We start from the raw sequence: 27,181 nt of genomic DNA, 5'->3' as shown, positions 1-27,181 counted from the left end.
TTATGAGATAATGGCATCGTCTAGTTTGGGGGTAGAAATGAAAAATGTTACTAAAAAATTGTGTTAGGGTAAAAACTCCTCTGTAGATTAGGCAATACGCATTCACGTTTGAGGAGCAGATGTTATCCATCACCCATAGTCGTGGAGGCCGCATATACAAGGACAAGAATGTCGCTTTCAAACATTCCAAAACAATGTCTCCACCGTTTAGAAAGGGGGCGATTGATCCAATGACAGGGACGGCCGACGGCTCCAAGGCCTGAAGCCGTGAAGCAATCCATATGCGGATAAGCATAATACGATTATCTTTAGGAAATTTCATGCAGGTGTAATGTAATGTATCGAGGATACGGAAACTTCGTTGCACCCTCTTTTTACACAAATTTATATACTATATAGTTCGTACTGAATATAATATGCTTGCTATGCGTCTATATATAAACAGTGCCAACCACTGCCACCTAGGATACAACACTGCACGCCTATTCCTGCCACCTGTCACCGAATCCTGCCACATCAGCAGTCCTAATCCCTTGCTTGGTACCTCAGACAAAACAAAAAACTTCGCTGAAACTTGGAAGAAACTTACAACCTGTCGAGAAGCTTCACAAAATGGAGAAGCCAAAGCTAGACGCCGAAAACTACAATTACAAGAGCAGATCAGCCAGTCCACGGAGCATGTTGACATGGCGTACAAGGATCAATCAGCATTCGGTTCGGTGTCCATGCAAAGATGAACCAGTTTCTGCTGGTACTGCCCGAACACTTCGCTGACTGCAATCAGGTCCTCCTCGGCCACATTCTTGGAAGGGAACCGGAGCTTATCAGTCTGCTCCGGCGTCAGTTCTGAACCTGACGTGTCCTCGGTGTGCTCGGATTCCACGGCAATTTGTGAGTAGACCTCATGGCAGGCTAGCAAGAACATGGCGGCGGTGTCTGGCCGCTGGTTCTTGCGGAGTGTATCTAAAGCCTCCGGCAGTGCTCCAGCAGCAACATATAGTATTAGAGCTCTATAGAAGATGCAAACAATGTGTTGGTAGCAAGAAGAGGAATAGAACAAAAAATCAACTCTAGTTGGCTGCTAGGGGCCAGTCTTACCTCCACATGTTCTGCTCACCACGAAGAACATAATCAGCCCACCTCTGCAGTACCCTGCATGAATCAAGCACCATGGATAAGAGTTACCTTAGTACAAAAAAAAAAGGAGTGTGTTTCACTACTGGCAGCTTCAAGAAATAGCAAAGCTAAACTTGGGCATCACCCAGTGCTGCAGAAGCAGAAAACAAATGTGCCCATTGATCTCTGGTTCCAGTCTGGCATCAACAATTATCGATCAACCATAGTAGATAGAGCAGTCCCACAGGTGCACAGATAGAAGCTACACTATGACTAGATCATAAATTTCATATCACCAGCCGTTTGACTAACTCTCGTACTCCAATCACTTTTTGGCCATGACATTCACAACCATGGGCGGATAGTTCAAGCCATAGTTATTAAATAAGTTGCGAGATAGAAACAAAGTGATTTTCGTAAGACTTTGAGAGCACAAAACATCCATAAATCTATTCAAATTTTGGCATATAATAACTTGCCATAATCAAATTATACCTTGCATAGTCAGACCCATGCAAATGGCTTGCGGCCAAAGTAGCAGCATCGTTCCAGCACCCAGCATCTTGAAGCTGAAACAGAACCAAAAGATAATGTCATTCGGCCCATGTTCAGTTCAATTAGCATATGCATAAATAAGATTTAGAAAAACAAATATCACAATAATTTAGAAGGGCATATTATGGTTCAATAACCTTTTGATGCACATACAACTTCGAAGGGCATATTATGGTTAGTAAAGGGAACCATTCTGTAAATAAAGATAAAGAAATAAATAGCTTATAACCCACACATCACGTTGGTTGTCCATTGCATACATCCATTGAAAGTGCAAGTAAATAGTGTTAGAGTATATTAGGCAACTCCGGATATGGTTAGTTTAGGATTGATTGTAATCCCGGGATAACCTTCCTTATCTCTAGGAGAGGCTACTTGCCCTCCAAGCCATGTACTCTATATATATATACCGCCCAAGGGGCTCAATGCAATACATCGGCCATATTATACGCAACCTACCTTTCCTACAGATAGGGACATAAAGAGCTTTAAATACTTTGGTGCTAATATTGTTCCTTTAACAAATACTGGAGCCAGAACTACTTAGGAGATTGATTGACTGGAGAGCAGCATGATATAAGGTAAGATATTTAGGGCCAGTTTGGCATGGCACCAACTCCAGGTGGAGCTGCTCCACTCCAAAACTCCAGGTGGAGCTGACTCCAGATGGAGTTGGAGTTGTTGGAATGAGGTGTTTGGCTACATTATTGCTTCTAGCTCCAGAAAAGAGATTTTCAGATTGGATTGCAATTGTTGCCCCTATTAGGGGCCCCACATGTCATTCTCTCACATGCAATTGTCTTCCTCCTCTCTCTCATGGCCAGTGGAGGCGGTGTGGCTAACCACGCTGGTGGCGGCGGCGAGCTGCGGGGAAGGGGCCGGCGGTGGCTGCAAGCTGCGGGGAGGGGAGGGCGGCGCCGTAGCCGCCGGGGGTGAGGACGGCGTGGTGGCGCGGTTGGGGAGGAAGGGGCTGGCGGCGGCGCATCTTGGGGCCACCGCGGCTGGGTCGCCAGCGCGCCTTGGGGCCACTGCGGCCGGGTCGGCAGCGCACCTTGGGGCCGTGGCGGCCCCCTACTCCGCCGCCGCCGTCTAGCCCCAGCCTTCGGGGCCGCGCGATGGAGGAGGATGCCCCTGCTCAAGCTGCGCACGCGCCCGTCCAGGGAGGCGACAGCGGCGCACGACAGAGCGGAAGGAGGGGGGAGGCAGCGGCGCACGGCAAGGGGGGAGGAGGGGGGCGGCGCGCGGCGGAGGGGAAGGAGGGGGTGGCGCACAGCGGAGGGGAAGGAGGGGGAGGCAGCAGCGCACAACGGAGGGCAAGGAGGGGGCAGCGCATGGGGCGGAGCACAGCGGAGGGGAGGACGGGGGTGGGGAAAAGAAAAACGAATCGGTACGTGTGTAACGAGTGGCAAAGGTGGGTAATTTTATCCGAACTCCATGTCTAGGTCCATACTTGATGAATCTGGAGCTGCAAAAGAGGTGCTCCAAAACTCTAGGCCCATTTGCACTGCAGCTCCAGAGTTTGGGCTGCTCCATGGAGTTCTGGAGTTGGGGTGTTTGGCTGCAAAATTGGTTGGAGTTGAGCTCTGGAGCCATGCCAAACAGGCCCTTAATATTGAAGGCACAAGGTAAATTGCTTTTTTTTTTACATTCTTTATTTATCAGAACAGAATAGTAGATCATTTCATATCTAATAAGTAAATTGCTTAGATAAGACAGCAAGATAAGCCAGATTTTTGCAAAGCTGAGCCAAACAAAAGATAAACATAAGTACTATAAGGTGTAAAGTTTACATTTGTTAACAGTACCTGTGAACATGCTTCCTGATATCGTCCCACAGCACAGAGAAGATGTGTGCCAGATAGCGATTTGTCCGTTCTAACCATATTGGCTGCAACAACCTACATAAGATCATAACTTAGAAAAGACCATCCTATAAAAACAAACAGTTATGGACATATGGAAATTACCAAAAAGGAGATCCTAACACCTTCTAGCTCATTTTTTTGGTTCTGAGTACAAAGGGATCCTAACAAGACATAATATATCACCCAAAAAAAAAAATTACCAACTAAGAGTTAATGTGGATCATGGATGCTTGTGTTGACACCACACGACTACTAGTTATATTTAGTTCATGTTGATGGATACAATGTAAATAACACTTAATGTTTGCATTCTGTGTTTGAGAACACTGCAATGCTTGCATCCTACAATTGGGAAATAAATAATGCATTCTGCTACACACCTTCTGAGCTTTAGCGCTATTCCAGTTTATAGTTCTCCATGTTTGAGAAATATATAAAATTTAAACTGTTTTCCTGTAGCAAGCTTACTTACAACCACGATTTCTGTTAAAAGTAGTTGGCATCAATCATTCCAATGCCATTAGCCCGTGGCCAAAATCGATAACTTTACACAGACCAATGGTCGAAATTCAAAAGGTTTGATTGCCATGAATACAAAGCAGCATTCTTTTCAAAAAAAAAAAGCATGCAGACATTTCAAGCGTTTGCCCCGTAATTGTTATCAGAGTCAGTATATTGTGTACTCCTGAAAAAGAAAACTCAAAACTGTACTGAAGAATAGTTGTCTTATGGCTACTCACCTTCACTGCAAGTTCATGCAAGGATTGTGAGACTGCAGATGACAACACAACTGCTCTTAATGCATTTGGGTAAAAATTTGATCCTTCGGGGGGCGTTGAAAGTAACAATGACACTGCAGCTTCTAAGTTGCCAAGAGAGACAAGCCTGCATTCATAGAATATGATAAACATGTGCCACAAACAATTACCAAGATATATCTCACTGATGAACAATCTTACTCATGAACACGTTTTTGCAAAGCTTCTTCACCATCAAGCTTATCGTGCCATGGTATCCTTTCATTTGCATTGAACCACAGTTGCTCTTGCTTAAATGCCATTGAGCTTAACTGCCCATAATTCTGCACAATGGTTAAACTGCTAAATTCAAGAGAATAGGCATATTAATGCAGACTTAAAATTACAGTGCATCAGATTTAGCTACTACCACAGCATTTTTTATGAGCTTTCCAGAAGCAGATCTCTCTCTTGAAGATATCCGGTTCAATGTGGAACCTTGTTCGGGATCTGGATGTAAGTTTGATTGTGATATCTTCTCTCTTGATCTAGTTGTTGATTTATCCAGGAAATGGCGAAGAGCTTGAGGCAGCTGTAGCCAGAAAAGTGCTTCTTGGACATCACCAAAAATCGCAGCAGCAAATGCAAACCTTGCATAAGTTCCCTTGTTCACTATAGCTGAATATAATCTGGCTCTTCCATCATCAAGAATGCAACCTTCCTAACAAAAGTAGTGTCACTATGCCAAATCATCTGCTGGAAAAACAAATAAAGATGTTGCTGACATACCCTCCTTTCTGTATGGTTCCAACACTTTGAGGAGCAATTCAGCCACAACAGTGTCACCAATAGGAGGTAGTGTTGTCTCAATCATGTAGCTACGGAGATCTCCAAATGCTGGCGCTACCTTAAAGCTGTCCCTACCTAATTTATCACCATTATTGCATTCAAACCAAGAAGGCTTCACACCAAGCTGCAAAATCATACGCACAGCCTGGGACATAAAAGCATAAGTGGCTGAGTGTGTGTGGTTCAGAATTTGATCATTCAAAAGAACAAAATGTGATGCACATGGATAAGAGGTTACTCGAGGAATCTAGTCATAATAATGATTCATCAAAACCTGAGCTACTGATTTTACATTTTAGAAAGGTGATTGGAGACTGGTTGAATTACTTACAAACAATTTCCTTGCAAAGAGAAGAATATAAACAATTCTAGGCACATGATCGCAAATTATAAGTAATACATCCATGCAGCAGAATTATGCATAATAATATCAAAAACATGAATACTTAAATATTATATGCACCTTACCAAAGCATGAGCTGTCGGGAATAATACTGGCAAGCAAAATGGCATTGGCCTAAACCTCTCTTTCATAGCCACTGGCTTTGCAACTGAACTGCCCTTGGCATCACTGGTAAATAAAAAAGGAAAATAAAAACATTCCACATGTAAATTTTCTGAAAATGGCAAATAGAGCATCAGACATGAGGTCATAGCCACAAACAAGTGGCATGTTAAAGTAGATAAGGTCTAAAGCATCGAAGAAGTGTCTGAAACCATTTGACGCTACACTGTATTTTGAAGTTGCAGAAGACTAGACTAAAATCTCAGAGAACAAATGTTGATTGTTGCAATATGCATGATGCAATTACTTTTTGGTGGCTACCTGTCTAGAAACTACAATGTGTAGGAGCTTTCAGCACCTACATCCTCACTTTTATCAGGCACCAACAGCAAAGAAAAAAATAAGGAAGGGAAGGATTAACAGGTGGGAGAATTAGGTGAAGAAGAAATAACTTCTCTAAGTGCTCTATCATGTCGAAATACTTTTTGAGATAATGAGATATCATGACACAAAAATTTTCTTCAAATCAATTTCTTAAGTTGTTTCAGTTTAGTGCTAAAGTTTTTTTTCTACTATTCTTACATTTGTGTAGAAGTTCTTGTTTAGTGTTACATGCTGGCAATCTCTATAGCATGCTCTAACATGTAGGAAAGATTATATTCAGCATACAGCTCAACGAACTCACCGTGTAACATAGCTATATTATAAAAGAAAAAACAGTAAGTTAAAGAGCTCATATTCATATCTTACTTCTGAGCTCATAAGCATGGCAGAGGGTGAAGAAACATATTTAAATCTCATAAATAAACAGAGTAATTCTACACCGGGGTAGAACTATTATATGCATGATTAAAATGACATACATGTTAACCTCAATCAGTCGGAAGCTACTATCAGCTCCGGCAATGCATAATACAAGTGGCTCATCCTTCTTTGTTCGGGTTGACAACCAATCAAGCTCCAACACAAGGGTGCCAGGAGATTGCGGTTGAAGAAGGGCATTCGCCAAGGGGTCTGGACTATCCTAAAACATAGTTCCTGAAGTCAGTATCATATGAGACAGTTGCACATTCATTCTGAGACATAGAAGGACATCAATATTGGAAACAAACAATAAATCATGCATGAATAACATTGAGGAATAAGGATAAAAGAAGAGTGAGGCCAAGCATCATCTTATGGAACATCAATATTCAAAATATATGAAACCACTGAAATTGGTGATTGATTGAAGAGACTAAGAGAGTACAAGGAGTACATTATATAGGCAAGGATCATCTAGGGTTTACAGGAAACACCTAATCAACGGTGATCCTTGCCTAATCTGAATCAAATACCACTAAACCAAAAGGGCAACCCTAGCTGCCGGGCTGTGGGCGCCGTGGCCCAGAGCCTGGCCCACTAAACACGTTGCTAACAACCACAAGAAGGTGAATGATAAAACATCATTTAAAACCAAACATTGCAATCCAATGACAAAAACTGTAAGCACGTGTATGAGTCCAAACGATCCAGAAGTACCATGATAATATGGTGGCAGCATATGTTTGTACTTACCAGGTCAAATATTGAGAATGTATTATCATAGAAAAGCACAGCGATGCGTCCTCTGCTTCGATCACCATGAACAACAGGAGAAAACTTTATCCTCCTGATGCCTTCCCTGTGAGTGCTAAAAGAAGAAGAAAGGCCTGTTGTAACATCCCACCATCTAATGTTGCCTGATCGATCCCCCATTACCTAAAAGATAATAGCATCTGGTCAGAGTGTCCCAACATAACCTGTCTCACAGATATTAAAAAATATTGTAATGGAAGTATGGTTTTTATAAAAGAGATACAATGCAAAAAAAATATACATACAACGTGGGGAAGCCGATAAGCCATAGCAGTAACCAAACCATCTGAAGATGCAAATGATGATGAGGGCCACTTTGGCCTGCAAAACAGAAATAAAAACCATGTGTATAACATGGACCATACATATGGTGATGGTAATATTTAGAGTTAAAATAAACTGCAGAATGCATACAAGCAGAGGGTCAAAATTTGCTTTATTTAGTCTTGATATGTTAAAGTTCACGGCTATGCTCAGTATCGAATCCAAAATCACAAATTGATACATAATGATTAGCTTTGCAAGTACTAGCATTTCTTAATAAAAAATCAATCGAATTTTCTACCTTATGTATTATTCCTAAATGCGCCAATCATCTCCCACATGGCTCAATAAAGCCAAGGGAATAGGCATTATTGCAGGAAATACCAGCACATCTTCATAATACAGTAAACTGGAGGAACTGCACGATTTATCATTTGTAATCAATATGCACAAAAAAATAAAATGCCAAGTATTTGTTTCCTATACGAAAAATGAAATAACAAAAAACAAAGGAAAAAAAGAACACCATTTGCTGCTTGCTAAATTAGACAGCTAGACTAGAGGTAGCAGCAAGCGTATCATTCAAGAATAACATATTGTGTTTACTATTATGAGCCTGGTAACACATATTACATTTTTGGTCGATCAATTGAGTGATGTACTGTTGATGCTTGGGTGGAACCAAGTTGATGGCTATATCAATCAGATGGTGCTGATCTAATAATACATGCGTGAGAAAAATGGGTGTTGTATGTATTTTCACCAAATCTGCATTTGATTCTACTTTAATAGTTGAATGCTACAAAGTCAGCAATTGAAATACCTAAAGTCTCGTATCCGCCGCCCATGAACTTCAAACACACCAAGAGCACCATTGACTAATGCAAAAGCAAAACTTTCACATGTTTCATCAGAATTTTCTGCACCAGAAGCCTCTGCAAACAAGAATAGATCATGTCATCTCACAGTATAGTCAGTGGATGCTTGATCAAAACTGGCCCAGAGAGTTCAAAATTTCTCTTCAATAAACAATGATTAAGAAGGTAAACTATTCAGTTTATATAATTTTCCTAGTTGAAAATTGCACCTGATGATCGCTCCTTGGAGGTTGACGATTGCTTTGATGATGCATTTTGACCTGGCCGAGGTGCAGCTGGTAGTGTCCATTCTAGTACTGTAAAAGGAAGCGCCAAGGACCTAAGCTACAACAAGTACAGAACAATCATGAATATCATGCTCTTCTGGATCTTTTGCCAACTGAAGGAACTGATTTAGCGGTTTGCAAATAATATAACACTGCAAGACCATTTTAAGAAGAGCAACTATAACTGCACCTTTTTTTTTTCTAACAGTAGTTGAACTAATACTTTGGGCCAAAGTTTTGATTCCCATTACCATCTTGAAGAATAGCTTTTAGCACAAAACTAGTTGCTCCTCGCAACAGTCAATGTGGTAAGCTTTGCTTTTTCTGAGAAGAACAAGTCGATAATTGTATAAATATAAGAAAAGGAAGTAGTACCATCATGGGGTTCTTTGTCATAGCCCAGACTTCGACAGGAGCATCGCGAAACAGAATCAGAAGGTATCTGGAAAAGAAATTATGCTTGAGAAATCATGACACAAGAAGTACCAGTACATATGCATAGGTTAGAAATATATAACAAACCTTCCAGATGAAGAAGCCCTCAATGCTCTAATTGGTGCACGTTCAGGCTTTTGTAGCACACGGAATGCGCGATTTAGCCCACTTCTTAAGCATGTAATAACAAGCTTATTATTGTATCCTCCAGTTTTATCGTTAGCCTGCAGTAGTCAAAGTGTCAAACCAAGGAGAGAAGTAACATGAAAACACGCTTAAAACCAATTATCAAGTTATGCAACAGTGTATGACGTTGCAGAAATAGAACATAAGCACACACTGAAGCCAATAAACCCGTCACTTACAACATCAGCACTAGGTTTTGATTGCCAGGAGTGATCTAGCAAACTACAAACACTAAGTTGCAATCAAAATTCAGAATATACAGGAGTTAAAACTATCAGAACATGAAGCACCTGATTATATGAGAATGAAACAAGACGTGAGTTTCCAAGCCATCTCAATCCCCTCACAGTGCTGCTGTGAACAGAAAAACTGACTGAAACTGCATTGGCCACAACATCTACAACTTCAATAGTTCCATTCTGAGTCCCTAGAGCAACAAGCGGTACTGCTGGAGCAGGATTGTTTCCGCCACCTTCAGATAAGAAATATTGTTTGATGTTATGAAAGAGTAAAATTAAATGGCTAGAAATAATTTCGGAACAAAAGCCAAGAGGTATTATGGCCATGAAGGACATACGAGCTACTGTGGCAAGTAATGAAGGGGATGGCACTGCCAGGGTAGTCACAGTAGAGGACAAAAGATGAAGCTGTCCCATCAAATTAATCTGCAATGCGTAATGAATATGAGCAAACCAGAAAGAGAAGCACAGGAGCATATAGACACTAGAATTACATAAGGCCAACATTTAAATAACTAAACAGATACAAGGGGCTGACTTACCAGTGAGTTTTTATCCTACTACTTAATCATGGGAATTATCTAATGATGGCAACAAAGAGAAATGGAAACATTTAGTGATGTAACCTTTATCGTAAAATCAGATCTATTGGAGCATGTGGTGGCACTTGCAGCATTGCTATGGCTCGGTCTACCTGGTTCCTTCCCAATATTAGTGACAGAAATGGAAACATTAGTTGGTTTAGCAGATGGATAGATAATTGCAATTATACTGGAATGACTGCGTAGATTCGCACCTAGATTAGCTTTCTTAGGATGTGCAGGCTTATCAAATGTCAAAAGCCAGGACCAGATCTTGCCATCTTCTGATATCGACGTTAGATAAGTCAGAGTCCCTTGACAAACATTCTGGTCTGAATTCGTATCAGTGACGAAAGAATATGAAGACTGTGTTTGTGCCAAATCCTGACATTGTTTGTCAATGTTTCGGAAAATAGACTCTGACTGCCATATTGTAGCTGCAAGAACAGCTGGAGGAGGAACAAAAGTACCGATTGAAGGCATGAGCTCTTCCACTGCACACAATAAATGCACTTGTTCACCCCTGAAACCAAAAGCAAAGGAGAAAATCAAAATATTTGAAAACAACACTGCTAGCATTCATTCATGTACAGATGCAATGAAGCTATAGACATGTTGGTGTAAAATTTTGTTAATGCACGCATGTCAATCTACTGAGGATATTACACATTTTCAAGATAGAGTAATGGCCATGACACATAAAATGTCTGGTTTCGAGAACAGTATGTCCTTCCATTTAATGGGATTCAGTTTGATGGGAAAGAATAATGTTTCCTTACTGAGTACTGTGCAGACACAAACTGACTGTCCATTCATTTCGAAGTGTTCTAAGTTTCTTCAGTTCACTCCTAAGGTTTATCCCATAGTTTACCATTTGTTGCATTGAACCCTGTTTTCCGCTGCATTTAGACAACTAGGGCACTGATACCATTTTGATACAGCTGCAATTGCAAACCGGAAATGCCTACCATCGCATTTGTCTAACAAACGAAGTTTGCATTACTTTGGGCATTGAGTAGGAGCTCTGATTTATGTGTTTCTTGCTAAACTCTGATCCTACACTAGCCACATAAATGGTAAAACTGGAAACTCACTCCTTGCGCCTCCAGATGCTCAGCTTGCCGTCAGTATGTGTGCAATAGAGCAGGTCGAGATCAGGATCGGCCATGACATCTGAGAACTTGCCAAACCCCCTGGGCAATGGAGTAACAGAGAGTGCAGTGCTGTAACTGAGGTCGAAGACGATGAGCTCCCGTGGGAACGTGACAAATAGGATCTGCCTCCACAGTGGGGAGAAGCAAAGCCTCGCGGCAAATAGCGGAAACGCAGCAAGCGCCGGGGCGGGCGCAGGCGCCGCCATCTCCTTCTCCAGCCTCTGCAGCTCCGTAACATCCCCCGCGCTGCAGGTGATTCGGTGCTCCTGCAGCGAGATGTCAGAGTCGTGCCTCACGATGGCAGAGAGGAGGAACCCGCGGAGGCCGATCGCGCAGAGGTGCCTGGCGTCGAAGGGGTCGCAGCGGACGCTGGAGAGGTACTCGGGCGCGGCGTCGAACATCCACAGCACGCGCGGGTTGTTGGACGCCTCCCAGACGCAGAGCAGCGAGGGCCCGTGGATGGAGGCGAGGAGCCACCCGGCGGCGTGGTGGACCCAGCAGAGGTCCTGCACGCCGCCGCCGGAGCCCGGCGCGACGCTGCGCACCTCGTCGAGGTTGAGCCAGCAGAGCACGGCCCGCGCGCGGGCGTCCCAGACGGCGATGCGGCCGTGGCGGTCCCCCGCGGCGAGGCGGAGCGGGCGGCAGTCGTCGTCGTCCCCCGCGAGGGAGGAGGGCGCGGCGGGGGGCGCCCAGCGGACGGCGGTGACGAAGGAGGCGAGGGCGGCGGAGGGCATGGGGAGCACGCAGAGGAGCTGCATGGAGCGCGGGTCGGTGACGACGACGCTGCTCCCGGCGCCGTGCGCGAGGAGGCCCGTGGGGCTGAGGTCGATGCAGCCGCCGTTGCCCCGGCCGGGCGGGCCCGGGAGCATCATCGCCGTGGCGCTGCCGCCGGCGCCGGCCGCATTGCCGTGCGATCGCGACGACGGGGAGGCGGGCGGCGCGGCGGAGGACGCCATCGCGTGGGCGGGGCGGGGCGCGCGTGGCGTCTCTCAGATCTCGCCGCGGATCACCGTTTCAGATTGGGAATTGAACAGGGGTCTCGATCTCGTCCCCGTGGAATGGAATGGAAGGGGCCTCGAAAGGAAGACCGGTACGGCCAGTCTGCCGGACCACGAGATCCGATCTGATCCGTCGCAAATGAAGCTCCAAGCGCCTGCTCTGAGATTCACGCACCGCGCCGGAGTCGTACTGATAGGATCCTATGGGCGTGTTTGGTTGTTCGACCAAGCCTGGCTAGAATTTCAAGCCAGGCTAGTTCAAACTTGGCTTCAGATTTTAATGGATTCGTATTTGGCTGTCTGAATTGAAGAAGTCTGGTCTGTATATAATCGTGTTTGGTTGAATGAATTATTTCGGTGATGTTCACCTTGTGTTCAATAGGGTGAGTTTGAAGTTTGTCACCTCCTTATCTTCTTCTTTTCTCCCGAACTGCGTGAATCCCTTTCCTTCTTCCATATTTCTGGCCGCACAAATCCAATCTAACGCAAATCCAACCAATTCAGACTTGAGATCGAGCGGCGACATCGCGCTCCACGCCGCCGTCGGCAACTCTCACCTCTGGCAGAGAAAACTGGCGGCGAGTGTCACGACCCCAACGCTGAGCGCGTTGAGCTCGCCTGCGCACGCATCGCAGCATGCCGCGCGTCAACGCCGGCGAGGACGGCGCCGTGGCCACGCGTCGACCATCCTCGGTGTCCGTGCGAGCCAGGGGACATCGCAGCCAATGGGAGAGCGCCGTCGCATCGTCGCCCATACCGAGACCGAGTTCGGCGGGTCGTCGCCACGCGTCGGCCGTCCAGGGCGGTGTTTTCCCCTTTGCCGAGCATCCTCGAGAGCTACAACACCGTGACCCTATCCTTGAGCCAGTCCTGGTTCCTCTCTCTGCTTGCTCGGGCATCCCTTCGTCTTCCTCTGCTCAGGCACGAGCTTCGCGAGCATTTCGTCGCCTCCGGCCAAATCCGCGAGCTCCATCCATGGATTCCAAATCCACCGCACCTGCAGCTCATCCACCTTCCTAGCTTCCTCCCCAACCCCTCCAATCGCGGCCCCGAACCCTATCTCGCCGGGAATCGGAGATTCCCCGGCCGTCGGACGTCATCACCTTCGAAGCTCCACCTCCACGTCGACGACCTACCCTCGGCTTCTCTCCGCTCGAGCTAGGTATACAAATCGGTTTCCCTCCTCCCCATGGTGCTCATGCTTCCCTTACCTCGTCGCGTTCACCGGGGCGCTCGCCGGAACGCCGTCGTGCCGCCACTCCGGGCCGCCTGCACCATCGCGGGCCGCCCCTACGGCGCCGTCCGCCGTGCCATCGCGTGCGCCGGCACCGGCCGGGTCTCCTGGCCGCCGCACCTCCAAGTCCCATCGCCGGCCGGCCTTGCCGCCGCCGGGAGCAGCGCGCCACGCCACCGGCCATGGCCCTGGTGGCCATGGCGTGGCTGTCCTGCTGTCCGCCCATGTTCTTTTGACAAATGTTTTTAGTTTGTTTCATCTGAAATTTGTAAAAATCATAACAAATTAAAGAAAAATGCTAACAATGTAAAACTAGTTTTGTTAGATTGGTTAGATCAATATTTACAGAGGAAAAATGTGCTTACTTGTGAAAAGCCCTTTTTACCTCTGCTAGAATTTAAGCTATGTTTAAGCTGGTTTAATATAGAACTTTTTCCTGGAAAGTGAGAAAATAGTAAAACCAGTTTTGTTAGTTTTTTTTTCATGCCTAGTATCTAAGATAATTTTCTTGGATTTGTTTAGTTAAGTTTGTATTCCTTTTCTGATTTACCTTGTTTAGAGTGGCTGAAAATTAATATATTTATGATTAATTATAGCAAAATGGTTTTGCTGCAAAATAAATTTTCTTGAGTTCCTTGCAATGTTCTCGGCATGCTCAAATTATTTCATGATTTATGCTTGTTGTTTAGTTTATTTCTTAATTCTTGCATCGCATTCATGCATTATAGTGACCGAACCGTCAGAGGTCGAACCCGTGGAGCCCACCGAGTCCGTTGAGCCTGAACCCGGAGTCCCGTTCGTGGTCGAGCCCGAAGTTAACCAAGGCAAGCAGCTAATCATATTCCTTGCACTTGTCTAATCTGATTTAGTTTAGCTATTTCACTTGGGTATTGTTGGGCTATATATGTATAGTATGTATGTATTGCATTTTTATACCTATCTTTATGCATAGTCCTTCCTTGATTTGTTATCCTTGTTCTTGGCACTATTTAGTTAGTTAATTACTTAACTTGACTAGATGCTTAGCCCTGCTTAGAATACTTATATTGCTCGCTAGACAGGAATGGTTTGGAGGATCACTTTTACCGGTTACCCTTGATCGCACTGGTTCGGTTGGGTTGTTAAGAGTTTGGTAGTATCGAGATTCGAGCGGTTTGGTAGGGCCCAGTGAATGGAGTCACATGGGCATAGTCCGCTTGGATCGTTTAAGGACCGTCCGTGGATGACGTCGGCTTTGAGCACCTTTTCGTGCTACCTCATATCCAATATAATGATACAGATAAGTCAATTACCTTCCTTAACTTGATCATTGATGTGCATGCCTAGATACGTGGCTACGGGCTATGCAGAGAGGCTTAGAGGTGTCCCCGGGTGGACCTACGTATAGGAAAGTTTAGAGATGTTTCCGGTGGAAACTAAGTCTCTACGCGTAAGTTAGGTGTGAAGATTTCAATGATCGAGCCATGTTGGGAACGGTTGACGCGAGTACCCCCTATCCAACTTTGGCCGGTTGGGTGAGTCGTATGGTCCTTGCGTCGTGTGGGTAAAGTAGTACACCCTTGCAAGGTTAAATCAATTCGAATTGCCGCGCTCTCGGTTATGGGCAAGCTCTTTGTCCGTTGAACTCTTCGTAGAAAGTTTCGGTTATGTTGGAAATGGTTCATGGCACCTCTGTGACTCATTATATTGTATACTCTTAATGTACTAAATTTGTTTGGGGTTGGGCAATATTAATTAATTCTGATAGGTGATAGTGTACAGAGCTAATGCTTCTGCAATAATTACTTAACCTTATAGCTTTTACTTGAGGCATTGCATGATCCTTGTTTATGTAATCGCGTAAGTCTTGCGAGTAACTTTTGTACTCAGGTTGCTTTCTAAACCTAGTTGCAGGTGAGTCAGAAGTGGTGTTCGGCCACTTCTACCCCTCTGATCCTAATGCGGGGGAGGAATATGTCGTTGCGGCTATGGTGATGTCCTTGAGCAAGGCATCATCATCTTAAATATGTTTTATCGTAACTGAACCCTGTGAGAGCATGTAAATATAATAATCTTTAAGTTTCTATTTAATATGGCTTTCGTGAGCCCAAGGCTTATAATGGAAGTTAGTTGAACCCTCCTATTTTGGACTTGTAATATTAAGTTTCGAACTCTGGTGTTGTAAACCTGTTCTTTGTGGATTATTGGCGATGTATTCGATTGTAAACGGTATGTGCATATGCGGGGAAGCTCCTCTGCTACGGGTACTTTGCCCGTTGCCCGGCGCTCTGCGATGAGAACACAGGAGGTGAGCGGACGATACGCACGGAGCTTTACAGAGCTTGGCTCCGCTAGCACGCTCAATTCCGGTGTACTAGTCCGTCCTGCTGGTTTATGGCCTTCTTTTACATAACTTTAGCCTGGCTATGTCCCTATACAGGCAACCAAATATGTGAATGTTGTATTATACTAACCTGGCTACAAGTCTAGCCAGGCAACCAAACGCACTCTATGTGGCGAGCAGCACAAAAGTTGTGGTTGCTCCGATCGATTGTCTCATTGTGTACACGTAGACTAGGGTCTATCTGTTTGAGCTCTGGCGGCTTTAAGCGTGAGAAATGCAAAAAAAAAAAACTCAAATACTTCTCGCGCAGTTTTTGAAGAGTTAAAAATTCAGAAAGTTGAGTTTATATGGAAACTTGAAAAAATTTAGTTTTCTAAGCTTTTTGTAGCTGTTAAATTCAAAAAATTAAAAGCATAATCTATAATCTCTAGCACACCAATCTAGCAGCCCTTCGGTGTTTGCATCCCATAACTAAATTAAATAGCAATTAGAAGTATTAAATGAAGACTAATTACAAAACTATATTAAATGAAGACTAATTACAAAACCAATTGCATACGAAACTATTAAGCCTAACTAATTCATCATTAACATATGTTTGCTATAGCACAACATAGTTAAAATAGTGGAATAACTAGACTTAATGGATTAATCTCACGAATTATATTAGCCTCCCTACATACAATTGGTTTTATAGATAGTCTATATTTAATTTAATATTTCTAATTGGTATCCCGATGTGACGGGGATTAAAGTTTAGTCATGCGGATCACCAACCCGATTTGACTGTGCTAGTAATCCCAATAGGTTGTGTTTCTACTACAACCTCCTCATGTCCAACTTTTTGAGCTTTCAGTAAATTTGTAGGTGCAGCAATAAAATATGTTGCAATGTAAATAACTTATCGTTGCACTATATCTAGCCCATCTATAATTTCATTCCTTTTTTACAATAAAACGAAGAACACAAATACACAATCAATGTACTAGGGGTTAGGACTACATGGTTACAAGCATCTTTGCAAGTTTGCATCCCGCCAGCTAACTTCCATCCATACACACGACACATACTATGATGGAGCAGCCCTCCAGGATGCACCGTGCAACTTCCATTCCACCGCACCCATGCCGCTGCCGACGGATTCGATAGGCAAGCACAGGTACTAAACTTGTGCAGCGCCGCCGCTCCCCGCCCCACCGCGCGCATCCTCCAGCGCCCGCCGCAGGTCCTGCGCCACCTGCGACATGGCGGGCCGGAACTCCGCCTCTTGCTGCCAACGCCACGACACGCCAAGCAGACGAAGCTCACACACGTCAGTAGCCATGGATAGGCCGCGCCGCGTCGAGGGCGCAGGTCGTGCGCGCTCGCAGAGAGGGGGATCAGATCACGACACGATGGATGTGGCTCACCTGTATGCACCGGCCGACGATGTCGGCGAAGCGCGACAGCGACCTGACCGGCGGCGCGCCGAGGCGCGGGTCGGCCATCTTCCCCAGCGCGGCGAGGTCGTGCAGCCGCGGGCTCGCCCACGGCACCAGGTGCCGCTCGCCCCGCGCCCGCGAGCTGCACGTACGGATGCGCGCGCGTCAGTGATCAGCTAGCTCATCGCGCCGGCCGCCGCCGGCCACAGGTCGAGGAGAGTCTACCTGTCGTAGGGCTTGCGGCCGGTGAGGAGCTGCAGCATCACGACGCCGAAGCTGTAGACGTCGCCCTTGGCCGTCCGCGCCGCGCCGGGGCCCGCCGCTTCCGGCGGCTCGTAGCTCAGCGTGCCGCCGCAGTAGTCTGACGGCTGAAAGTTGAGCAGACAAACACACACTTGGATACATGATGGAGCTCAAGAAACACATCATATCTGAAATTCTGAACCGTTCTCGTGATCAGATTACCTGCGGCGCAAATGGAGCAAGACCTGCTCCGGACACAGACACCCGGAGCTCGCCGTCGATGAGGATGTGTTCAGGTCTGAAATGCCCGTGAACCATCTGCTTGTTGCTCCCCTCATGAAGATACCTTGCAAAGAACAACAAATTCAGGTGCAAATACAACTAATTTGCAAGCGCACGATGAGATGATCTTGGCAGGACATACTCCAGTGCTGTTGCAGCTTCAAGGGCTACAGCTAGCCGGGCATCCCAGGAAAGCGTCTCTGCTGGGTCAGACGCCCGGTGCTCGAACTGCATCATGTCATTCAGAGTGCTGTCACTGAAGTGCTTGTAGACGAGTAGTCTCTGGCCGTGATCCACGCAGCAACCCACAAGTTCTTCGACGTTGGGGTGCCGGAGCTCGGAGATGTCCTGAACAATCTTCAGGAATTCAGCCGCCGGCATTTTAGCAGTGTCACCGCCAAGCTTCAGTACTGAAAACTAGAGGATACAGAGAGATGGTTCAGACGAGAATGTCACAATCAGCACTGAAGAAACTGGCTGCATGTCATCAGAACTGGTGCTTTTGCAGGTACAGTTACCTTGCTTCCTGGGTGATCTGCTAGGTAAATTTTACCGAAACAGGTCTCCCTGATCAGATTCTGGTCGCTGAAACTGTTGGTATGTTGCTGCAAGGATGCAACAGTAAAGAATGTGAAAGGAAATTGCTGAGTTTGGTCTTCTGAACCTCCCTGAACATTCTTATCTGACACAATAATGTCCTTGCTGCTGTTCTTGAATGACGGGTGGTACATCGATGATCCTGCCGCCTTAACAATTTCTCTTGGAGGCCAATCAATCTTCCCTTCAGCACCTTCAGTAATCAGCATATCAAAATAAAATAAACAAATGGGACATACAAGTGCATATGAAATGACATTTATACCCTCTTTTATTTTGTGTACCTGAATGACATCTCTCTGGTTTGGCAACTGCACTCACTCTAGGAGGTTCCCTCACCCAACTCGGCGTACTCATCTCAACTCCACTCAGGTATCCTGCACGAAGAGTTCTCTTCTGGCGCCATTTTGATACCGTGAACACGATCGCAACCACAGTAATGCTCAGTGAACCAGCGGCGAGGATACTGAGCCCGGTGGCTTTCGCCGGCGACACCTTCTTTTTGTGTCTCGGAGGGGCATCCTGTGAAGTAGCTGGAATCACATATATGGGAGGGTGTGAACCAGAAAGGACTGGAGGCTCTTGTGGTGCTGCTGGTGCCGGCACATGCTTTGGAGAAGGAGGTGATGTGGACGGTACAAGAGGTGGTGGTGTCCCTGGAGTTGGAGAGAAGCCGGGGATCGGTGGTATGGTGAATTTGTTGCCATCTCTTCTGCAGGTAGAGGTAGCCAAGTTTTCTCAGTCAGACAGTGAACTCTACTCGTGGTAGACAAGTAAATGATGGTTGTCTTACAGGAATTTTGGGATGGAGAGAAGCTTTTCTGGGATTGGCCCTGAGAACTGATTGTTCTCTACGTTCCTGCAAATGATTAATAGTGAAGATTAGGTAAGAACTGCAGCAAAAAATGTTAAGGTAGTTGCAACAGTGTCAGTGCTAATCACTCGCAAAAAAAACAGTGTCAGTGCTAATGTGTAGTATTTGTTTCACTGAAAGGAATTGAAGATGTTCCCGTGCAAATATGCTGAAGAAAATTACAAATCTTTCAGGGGAAGATCTACTAGCACATCGAGCGTCCCTGATAGCTGATTGTTCTGTACATGTCTGCAAGGTGCAAACACGCAGAAAATTCAGAAAACTCACTCTCACAATCAGCCAGAAAGAAAAGCTCTGTAATCCCGATTGATCAATGAATGAAATCACCAAGTCGCAAAAAAAAGGATGGTACTTACAATGTTGACAGTGAACTTAGCGTTGCCATCGAATCTGGAAGTTCACCACTGAGACTATTTGAAGAAAGATCTCTGCAAAAGCAGGATGATAATTCAGACATCAGTGAGCACAACGACACTTAAGGTCAAATTCAGAGTTCTCTCTCACAGTTGTGCAAGTGCGGGTGGTAAGCTCTGTGGTATTGCGCCGCCGATTTTGTTGTTGCTCAGATCTCTGTCATGGCGGCGACGATCACAAGATGATCAAAGCGAACAAAAGATAAGCTACTAGTGGAAGAGATTGAAAAAGGAGCACGAATGCTCACAGTAGTGTGAGGGCAGTGAAATCTCCTAGTGTCCGACTCAGCTTCCCTCCCAGGCCTGCAGCTCGGAGCTCTCTGTCAGGTCGGCACTCATCAGCAAACACTGAACAGCACAGAACACGAACACACCAAAAGCACACACGCGAGATTTTCGTTCACTGAATAGCATCATCAGTGGAAAAGAGTTGCTACATTACATTGAGCTCACGTTCGGGCCATCGCACTGCACCCCTTGCCATGCTTCTTTGCAGGGGTCTCCTCCTAAAGCCGTCCAGCCGTCGAGGTCCGGCAAGCCCAGAGCCACGTACAGGTCGTTGATGGCATCAACTGCATTCCAAAAAAAAAAACTGACAGAAATTAGCCTTTGCACGAAGCAAGATGGAGCCGAGCTCCGAGATTCCTCTCACCGTCTTGCTGTCTCGTGTAGGGTTCGACGAAGGGGATGGGGAACGGGAACGCGTGCAACCGCAGCAAGCAGAAGGCGAGCCACAGCGTCACCCCCAGGTGCTCTCTGGCTCTGCCGCCGCGCATTGTGTGTGTGTGTGTGTGTGTGTGTGTGTGTGTGTGTGTGTGTGTGTGTGTGTGTGTGTGGATTCAGAAATTCAGAGCACGGAGCTGCATGAAGGGGACGGAGAAATTCAGTCACAATGGCGGCAGCGGCGGTAGCGAATGATCACGCTGCCGAGCTGACTGTATATGTGAGTGTGAATCTTCTCACCTAACATGAGCAGGAAGGGTGTCCAAGCGATGGCTGCTGAGACGGAGATGTGAGCTGGCGCCTCAGGCCATGTTGCCCGAGCTTGTGGAGGAAACATGCCCCTGGTCAGTGATCACACTGCCTTACTTGTAGAGATCAATAAGTGCAACACAATCATCAGATTCTTTTTGAGACAGTACGTGGATGCACAATCACCAGATAAGAATGGTGATGAAGTGTAATGCAATCCAGTTATGCAGAATCAAGGGGGTGAAGCTAGCTCCGGCCGGTGAGCTACCTGTTGACTGCTCGGCGTTGCAGGAGGATGATGCCTTGGAGACGACAGACGAAACCGCCAGTGTGTGAGGGCCCGGTTGCCTTTGCCGTTTGAGTATGGGCTTGATGAATTAAGCCCAGCCCAGTTGGTTGGCTCGGATTTTGAAGGGCTTGCGCTGAGCTGGAAAAAGGCTTACACGTTTCATATGTGGCCCATCTATCCACCACTCAACTTGCCCGGGGGCGGGGGGAAAGTTCAATGCATCTGCATTCCAGACCAGACGGACAAAATTAAAAAAACAAATAGACGTCTTTTTGAAACTCTTGTACTTCGTCTCTAAAGCATAATGCATGGTTCTTGAAACTAGCATTTGAATGCTAATGACACGTATGTTACAATGTTTATACCAGCAAAATTACAAAGATGCCAACTTAGTGATTCTTTCCATAATACAAGGTTTGAGTGTTAAATACGCACCGATAATGTTTCATCCGGTCCATCTCATGTCAACGAGAGAGAGAGAGGGAGACGGCAAGTGCCTTACCAGTAGGGTCATACCTATATGTGGCTGCTGGTTTTGTTCAAGAGCCAATGAGTAAGGTTAAAAAATTCATCTCGTTATTTACAGTTAAACTGTGTAATCAGTTATTTCTTTCAACTGTATTTAATACTTTATGCATGTGTTTAAAAATTTGATGTGATATGTACTGTATGAAAATTTTTAGTAAATAAACAGGGCCTAACCGATTTCAGAATGGAAATGCGTGCCTCCCTGTCGATCGCGTCAACTCGAGTCTATCCACGAGTGAGCCAGTGAGGAACGGGTCTCGCCAGGCAGGGCAGCTGGTGGGCAGGTGCGCCGCTGCTGTTGCTGTCTGCGTTCGAAACATGGAAGGCAAAGCTCTGACGTGGACGCAGGCGTATGCCCATGTGTAGTTCCTGTCGACGACTCGCGCGCTTACTCAAAATCCATCTAATCGCATGGCAAAACCAAATGCAACTCCTCTTGCCGTGATAAACGCACATGTTCATGGCTGATCACAAATTCTTCCCACCGTACTATGAATATGCCCGCCCCTGCTTACGATTAAATCCTTTGAAAATAAAAATATAGCTAAATTTGAAAAAGGAGGACTCGAACCCGAGTGACCAGGAGATCAACATTAACATTTTATTACTCGGTGAGCGAGTGCCAACCTGTTCTTGCCTTATTGGTTCTTCTTTCCTAGTATAAGAGAAACTCTGGCCTCTGTCGCGATCGTTGTTTCCAAAAGCGAAAGATATCAAAAGAGATGAATTTTTCATATAAGATTAGTTTTAATGGAAATGTCATCGACACAGTTACTAAGAGTATCTTTAAGAGTTCTCCATCCCTCTTCCCCATCTTAATTTTTTTGGAAAAATAAAAAAAAAACCTCTTGTACCCTATTCTACCTCCCCGTCTCCTAACAGCTTGCCTGCATTAGTGGCCTTCTTACGAAGTTTGATCGGATTAAAGGGCACACAAATTCGATCAACCACGGTGAATTAATGTGGGCTCATGAAAATTGGAGTAAAATTAGGGAACTATTGGAGATAAAAAATTTTTACCTCCTCATACCTATTTAGTGAGTTGACAAACAACAAGTTTAGGGAAGAAAATATAAAAAACTCTTGGAGATGCTCTTACATTTCATGATATTTCCCATCATCTCTGTTCATAATTTTTTTTGTCAGCAAATTTAATGCTCATGACACTACTATAACACTCTCATGACTACAACACTCTCATGACTGGCATAATGTGAGACGAAACACGATGCAATTTGCAAAAGTCCAAAGCTCCAGAGCATGAAGATAAGATAGTTTAGTCGCCCGCGGATTAGTTTAATCGGCGGCTTAACCCCAGCCCCGATCATCCACCGGCACATGACCCCCAGGCACCCAGCCATAATCACCGTGTTCGGCAGGCTGGAGCTGGAGTGCTATGAGAGAAAAATACTGTTCGGCAGGCGGGAGCTGGAGGCTGGAGAAACGTGAGAAAGAAATACTGTAGCAGCCCAACAGCCGAACACGGTGAATATTCCTTGGATCCCCGCGCGGCTCACCAATGGCGGCCCGCCAGCTGGCGCCACTGGCGAGTAAACAAAGGCGGAAGGCGACGCTGACCTGCGCCGATATGGAGGGGTGGTTGAGTTGATTGGTCCGATCGAGCGTAGGATTTGGGAAGCTGCGGCTCGACATCGCTGCGGCGGATCGCTGCATGCGGTGCGGGGGGATGGGCCGGGGCATGGTGATGGAGATGGAGGCGGACATGGACGGGGTGCTCCAGCGCTTCGACCGCGACGGCGGAGGCCGGGGGAGCGATGCATGTGAGCGTTTTTTTTTCGGTGCTTGCTGCTGCGGATCGATGGGTGTGCAGGAGAACGCCTGCCTGATCGTGGCTGTTTCCGTGGATCTGTGTGCGTGGGCGTGCAGGGTGGAGTGATCGGAGCAGGAGCGGCGGCGGCGGCGGAGGAGGAGCGGATGAGGTCGGCGGAGGAGGAGGAGCGGTGAAGGAGCGGATCGCGCGGGCGCTGAGGATCTACAAGGAGGCGGCGGCGGGGGACGGCGGCGGCGGCGCGCTGGTGCAGGTGTGGGCGCCGGCGCGGGACGGGGGCCGCCGCGTGCTGGCGACCCGGGGCCAGCCCTTCGTGCTGGCGCCGCCGCAGTGCCACCGCCTGTTCCAGTACCGGACCGTCTCGCTCACGCACGCCTTCCCCGTCGGCGGCGCCGGCGTGCCCGGGGAGCGCGGCCTGCCGGGCCGGGTGTTCGACGCCGGCGCGCCCGAGTGGACGCCCAACGTGCAGTACTACGGCACCGGCGAGTACGCGCGCATCAGCTACGCGCTCATCTACGACATCCAGGCCGCCCTCGCGCTGCCCATCCTCGACCCCGCCACGGGCTCCTGCGTCGCCGTCGTCGAGCTGGTCACCACCTCGCCCCGGCTCCGCTTCGCCGCCGAGGTCGACAAGCTCTCCAAGGCCCTCCAGGTGACCCATACTACTCTGCTCCGACTCCTGTTCTGCACATCGATCTTGCTAGTTGCTGCGGCAAGATGCGACACTATTTCATGAACAGTACAAGCCTCACATGTATCAAACCGATCGAATGGCACAATTTCCTCTGAAGTTTCTGAAAATTATGACCTGCTCTCCAAACTTTTGTTTACTGTTTATACCAAATGCAATGCAGGCAGTGGCGTTGAGAGGTTCAGAGATCTGCCGCCCCGCAGCCGAGGTGCGAATGGGTGCGATCACATGAAATGCAAAATCAGGAACATTTGATTTCACGATCATGCCGTGTTCATCTACTGATCCAATCCAGTGCCATTTCTCAGGTTTCCGACGACGAGGCGGATCAGCTGGCCATGTCCGAGGTCTCAGACGTCTTGACCACTGTGGGTGAAGCTCACAGGCTGCCGCTAGCGCAGGCCTGGGTCAGATGCAAGCGCTGCAACACCAGCACGGAGCACGCCTCCCTGACCGCCGCCGGCACGCCGTTCTACCTCGCCTCCGACGCAGACCAAAGCCTCATCGGCTTCCGCGAGGCCTGCGTCGAGCACCACCTGCGTGCCGGCCGGGGCGGGCTCGTTGAGGAGGCGGCCGCGGCCCGAGGGCCCCTCTTCTGTGCCGACGTCACCAAGTACTCCATGGACGCGTACCCGCTCGCGCACCACGCGCGCTTCTGCGGCCTCGCGGGCTGCCTCGCCGTGTGCGTGCAGCTGCGCCGGGACCACGACGACGACGCGTCCATGGATGACGGCAGCCGGGAACAGTGCGTGCTGGAGTTCTTCCTCCCGCCGGACTGCAGAGACGGCGCGGCGCAGAAGGCGGCGGCGGACGCCATCGCGGCCACACTCACGCAACGCTTTGGCAATGGTCATCTGAAGGCGATCGCTATAAGCTGGTTGCAGGATTTGGCTTTTGAGATCGTTGCAGACGGCGAGTGCGTGCTACGGCATGATCGTGTCGTCATGGTCGATGCCCCAGAGCTTGAGCTGAACGATCATGGAGGAGATGAGAGGGATTCAGACGAGGAGGGTCTACATCTGGCAACAGCTGTGGGTGCTGCAGACATTGAAACACCCAAGATGAACGATGGTGGTGAAAATGGAGGCGAGGATCCAAGATCACAAGCTGGTGAGAAGAAAAAGAAGGCAAAAAGAAAGGGTGAAAAAACTGTCAGCTTGGAGGTACTGCAGCGCTACTTCTCAGGGAGCCTGAAAGATGCAGCGAGGAGCCTTGGCGGTAAGACAAATTTTGTTCCAAGAACAACCTGAATTCATCGACTATTTATGCGCAAACACTGCATTGTCCTGAACGCTTTAATTTTAACATGAACAATGTTCGTGACTGAATGTTGGATCATGAGTCAGGTACTCAGGTAAAACATGTCTCTGTTCTTGTGCAGTTTGTCCGACAACGATGAAGCGCATCTGCAGGCAGCACGGCATCTCCAGATGGCCGTTCCGCAAGATCGCCAAGGCGAACCGTTCCCTCGACAAGATCAAGCGCGTCTTTGAATCGGTGCCAGGATCAACAAACCCCATGGCCGCTCCAACTCCGGCTGCTGCTGTTTCTCACCAAGCTCCAGCTGCAGCTACTGCTCGCGGTGGCCATGCCCTGCCGTGCCTATCAAGTGCTCTGAGAGTGACCTCCTCCCAAGGCTCATGCCAAGCGCCACCTCCTCCCAATCCCAAGGACGCCGCCCTGCGCACGCCCTTGCACGGTGCGGACGCCGGCGTGGTGACGGTCAAGGCCAGCTACAGAGGGGACATCGTCAGGTTCAGGGTGCCAAGCTCTGCAGGCGTGGCGACGGTGAAGGGGGAGGTGGCCAAGAGGCTGGGGCTGGAGGCCAGCGAGTTCGACGTCAAGTACCTGGACGATGACAACGAGTGGGTGCTCTTGTCCTGTGACGCCGACTTCCAGGAGTGCCTCGAGGTCGTTCCGGCGGTGTCAGGAGCGTCGTCGTCGTCCGGCTCTGCATCGCCTCAGCCGGTGGTCAGGCTGATGGTTCAGGAGGTACCAGAAAACCATGGGAGCTCCTGTGGGAGCTCAGATTAGTCACAGAAAATAGAGCCTTGGCCCTTTGGGGCTTAACATTGTTGACTAAGCATGACAATATAGTATGACATATAGAACTAGGGATGAAATTAAGCCCAAATAAAAAGTTTGAGAATTAGATTGGTCAAATTTATAACAGATTTACTTGGCATCAGCCATCTGAGATCTCGTTATTCATCAATCAACATTGTGGTTCGTGAACGTATGATCTCGTTTTGTGTGTTGGGACCCGCAACAGAAGCTATGGCATACTACCCATTTTGGGTTTTCTCAGTGTAATTTCTCCACTGGAGTCTCCATCGGCGAAACCAACCAGTTCGAGGCTGCGGCAGCGACGCTTTGCCAGTACAGTTTTTCTGATCTCGCCAGCTCGCGCGCTCTCTCTAATCTGTTAGGGTTAGGGGTTTGATCTCGATTCACGGCTTGATGTGGGTGGAGGGGTTTGGGGGTGTGTGGATGAGTATGAGGTCTCGATTTGGGAGGTTAGAATCGAGGTTGTTTATCAAATCCATTTCGTGTCACGCATGCTGACTAACCCCCCCCCCCCCCCCCCCCCCCCACAATTCTTTTCCCTGTCCCGTTTGCTCCTGGGGACGTGGGTAGGAGTAGGTGGATCTACTGTGTTGTACAGGTCTTAGGATTAGTTGATTTTTTGTTCGATTCAAATCAAGTATTGCTTTTGTAGTTGGAAAAACTCATTTTTTTTTTCGATTTACCACTTCTCTCGAGGTCGCAGCAGGCCGTGCACCTCCCTGTCTTTTTTTTTCTCTACACCTGCAAGGCTCCGGCCCCCCAAGTCCATTCCTGCCTTCCTGGTTCGCTGAGATGACATCGAGCAACAACAAGAGCAAGCCATGCACTTGAACCAGAGCTAATCTTTTTTTTTTCTTTTGGATTGAAGATCATATATGTATTCATGAGACTTATAAATTATTTTAGGTTTGTCCTTTTTCATATGTAATGATTGACATATTATATTTATTCTTACTTTTTCCTTTCATTTTTGTTTGATGATCTCTTACCCACTGTTTTTCATTTTTTGTTGTATGTACCTGTTCATGTTGGAGAAGGATTTCTGCAGCAGCAGTGCTTTGTAACCACATTCATTTCCTCCAGCCTGGCCCTGTGATCCTGGCGGTCCTTCGGGCAAAACTATGGGTTTTCCCTTTTCAGCTTTGTATTTCCATTTGTGTGATATGTATAGTGGTCGAGCTGTTGGTGATGTAGCGAAATCCTTTTTTTTGGG

At 47.3% G+C, this 27,181-nt stretch overlaps 3 protein-coding genes across 3 annotated transcripts; 1 reads left to right on the top strand and 2 right to left on the bottom strand.

Annotated features, from left to right (window-relative positions):
* Positions 1-288: 288 nt before the first annotated feature.
* On the bottom strand, positions 289-12,284 carry LOC120654600 (WD repeat-containing protein 11-like). Its single transcript, XM_039932171.1, has 21 exons — positions 11,188-12,284; positions 10,309-10,616; positions 10,139-10,206; positions 9,851-9,938; positions 9,564-9,745; positions 9,175-9,311; positions 9,028-9,094; positions 8,596-8,710; positions 8,332-8,443; positions 7,490-7,565; positions 7,185-7,367; positions 6,491-6,651; positions 5,591-5,693; positions 5,063-5,267; positions 4,704-4,990; positions 4,496-4,617; positions 4,277-4,421; positions 3,477-3,569; positions 1,612-1,685; positions 1,099-1,152; positions 289-1,010 (listed from the first exon to the last, which is right to left on the bottom strand). Exons 1-21 carry the CDS (start codon positions 12,201-12,203, stop codon positions 701-703), a joined length of 3,906 nt encoding a protein of 1,301 aa, XP_039788105.1. The 5' UTR covers positions 12,204-12,284; the 3' UTR covers positions 289-700.
* A 4,401-nt stretch (positions 12,285-16,685) lies between these two features.
* On the bottom strand, positions 16,686-20,443 carry LOC120654599 (protein STRUBBELIG-RECEPTOR FAMILY 1-like). Its single transcript, XM_039932170.1, has 14 exons — positions 20,285-20,443; positions 20,075-20,204; positions 19,881-19,952; positions 19,724-19,789; positions 19,576-19,647; positions 19,382-19,447; positions 19,139-19,204; positions 18,630-19,057; positions 18,267-18,538; positions 17,891-18,165; positions 17,689-17,812; positions 17,449-17,591; positions 17,212-17,365; positions 16,686-17,072 (listed from the first exon to the last, which is right to left on the bottom strand). Exons 1-14 carry the CDS (start codon positions 20,406-20,408, stop codon positions 16,965-16,967), a joined length of 2,100 nt encoding a protein of 699 aa, XP_039788104.1. The 5' UTR covers positions 20,409-20,443; the 3' UTR covers positions 16,686-16,964.
* Positions 20,444-22,921: 2,478 nt separating this feature from the next.
* On the top strand, positions 22,922-26,208 carry LOC120654598 (protein NLP3-like). The gene is made up of 5 exons (XM_039932169.1): positions 22,922-23,202; positions 23,309-23,862; positions 24,065-24,109; positions 24,210-25,119; positions 25,283-26,208. Exons 1-5 carry the CDS (start codon positions 23,094-23,096, stop codon positions 25,933-25,935), a joined length of 2,271 nt encoding a protein of 756 aa, XP_039788103.1. The 5' UTR covers positions 22,922-23,093; the 3' UTR covers positions 25,936-26,208.
* Positions 26,209-27,181: the final 973 nt, after the last annotated feature.

Source organism: Panicum virgatum, chromosome 1N, assembly GCF_016808335.1.
Source record: "Panicum virgatum strain AP13 chromosome 1N, P.virgatum_v5, whole genome shotgun sequence".
Lineage (NCBI taxonomy): Eukaryota > Viridiplantae > Streptophyta > Magnoliopsida > Poales > Poaceae > Panicum > Panicum virgatum.
This window is presented reverse-complemented; position numbering and strand designations above follow the sequence as displayed.

Excerpts from the sequence above, each read along its gene's own strand:
- LOC120654600 (XM_039932171.1), bottom strand. The coding sequence starts at position 12,203 with ATGGCGTCCTCCGCCGCGCCGCCCGCCTCCCCGTCGTCGCGATCGCAC. Across the intron at positions 1,686-3,476 it reads ATCAGGAAGCATGTTCACAG|CTTCAAGATGCTGGGTGCTG; the intron begins GTACTGTTAACA and ends GTTCTGTTTCAG. Across the intron at positions 1,153-1,611 it reads CATGGGTCTGACTATGCAAG|GGTACTGCAGAGGTGGGCTG; the intron begins GTATAATTTGAT and ends TGATTCATGCAG.
- LOC120654599 (XM_039932170.1), bottom strand. The coding sequence starts at position 20,408 with ATGCGCGGCGGCAGAGCCAGAGAGCACCTGGGGGTGACGCTGTGGCTC. Across the intron at positions 18,166-18,266 it reads CAGATCACCCAGGAAGCAAG|TTTTCAGTACTGAAGCTTGG; the intron begins GTAACTGTACCT and ends TGTATCCTCTAG. Across the intron at positions 17,073-17,211 it reads TCGTCGGCCGGTGCATACAG|CAAGAGGCGGAGTTCCGGCC; the intron begins GTGAGCCACATC and ends TGGCGTTGGCAG.
- LOC120654598 (XM_039932169.1), top strand. The coding sequence starts at position 23,094 with ATGCGGTGCGGGGGGATGGGCCGGGGCATGGTGATGGAGATGGAGGCG. Across the intron at positions 23,203-23,308 it reads AGGCCGGGGGAGCGATGCAT|GGTGGAGTGATCGGAGCAGG; the intron begins GTGAGCGTTTTT and ends GTGGGCGTGCAG. Across the intron at positions 23,863-24,064 it reads AGCTCTCCAAGGCCCTCCAG|GCAGTGGCGTTGAGAGGTTC; the intron begins GTGACCCATACT and ends AATGCAATGCAG.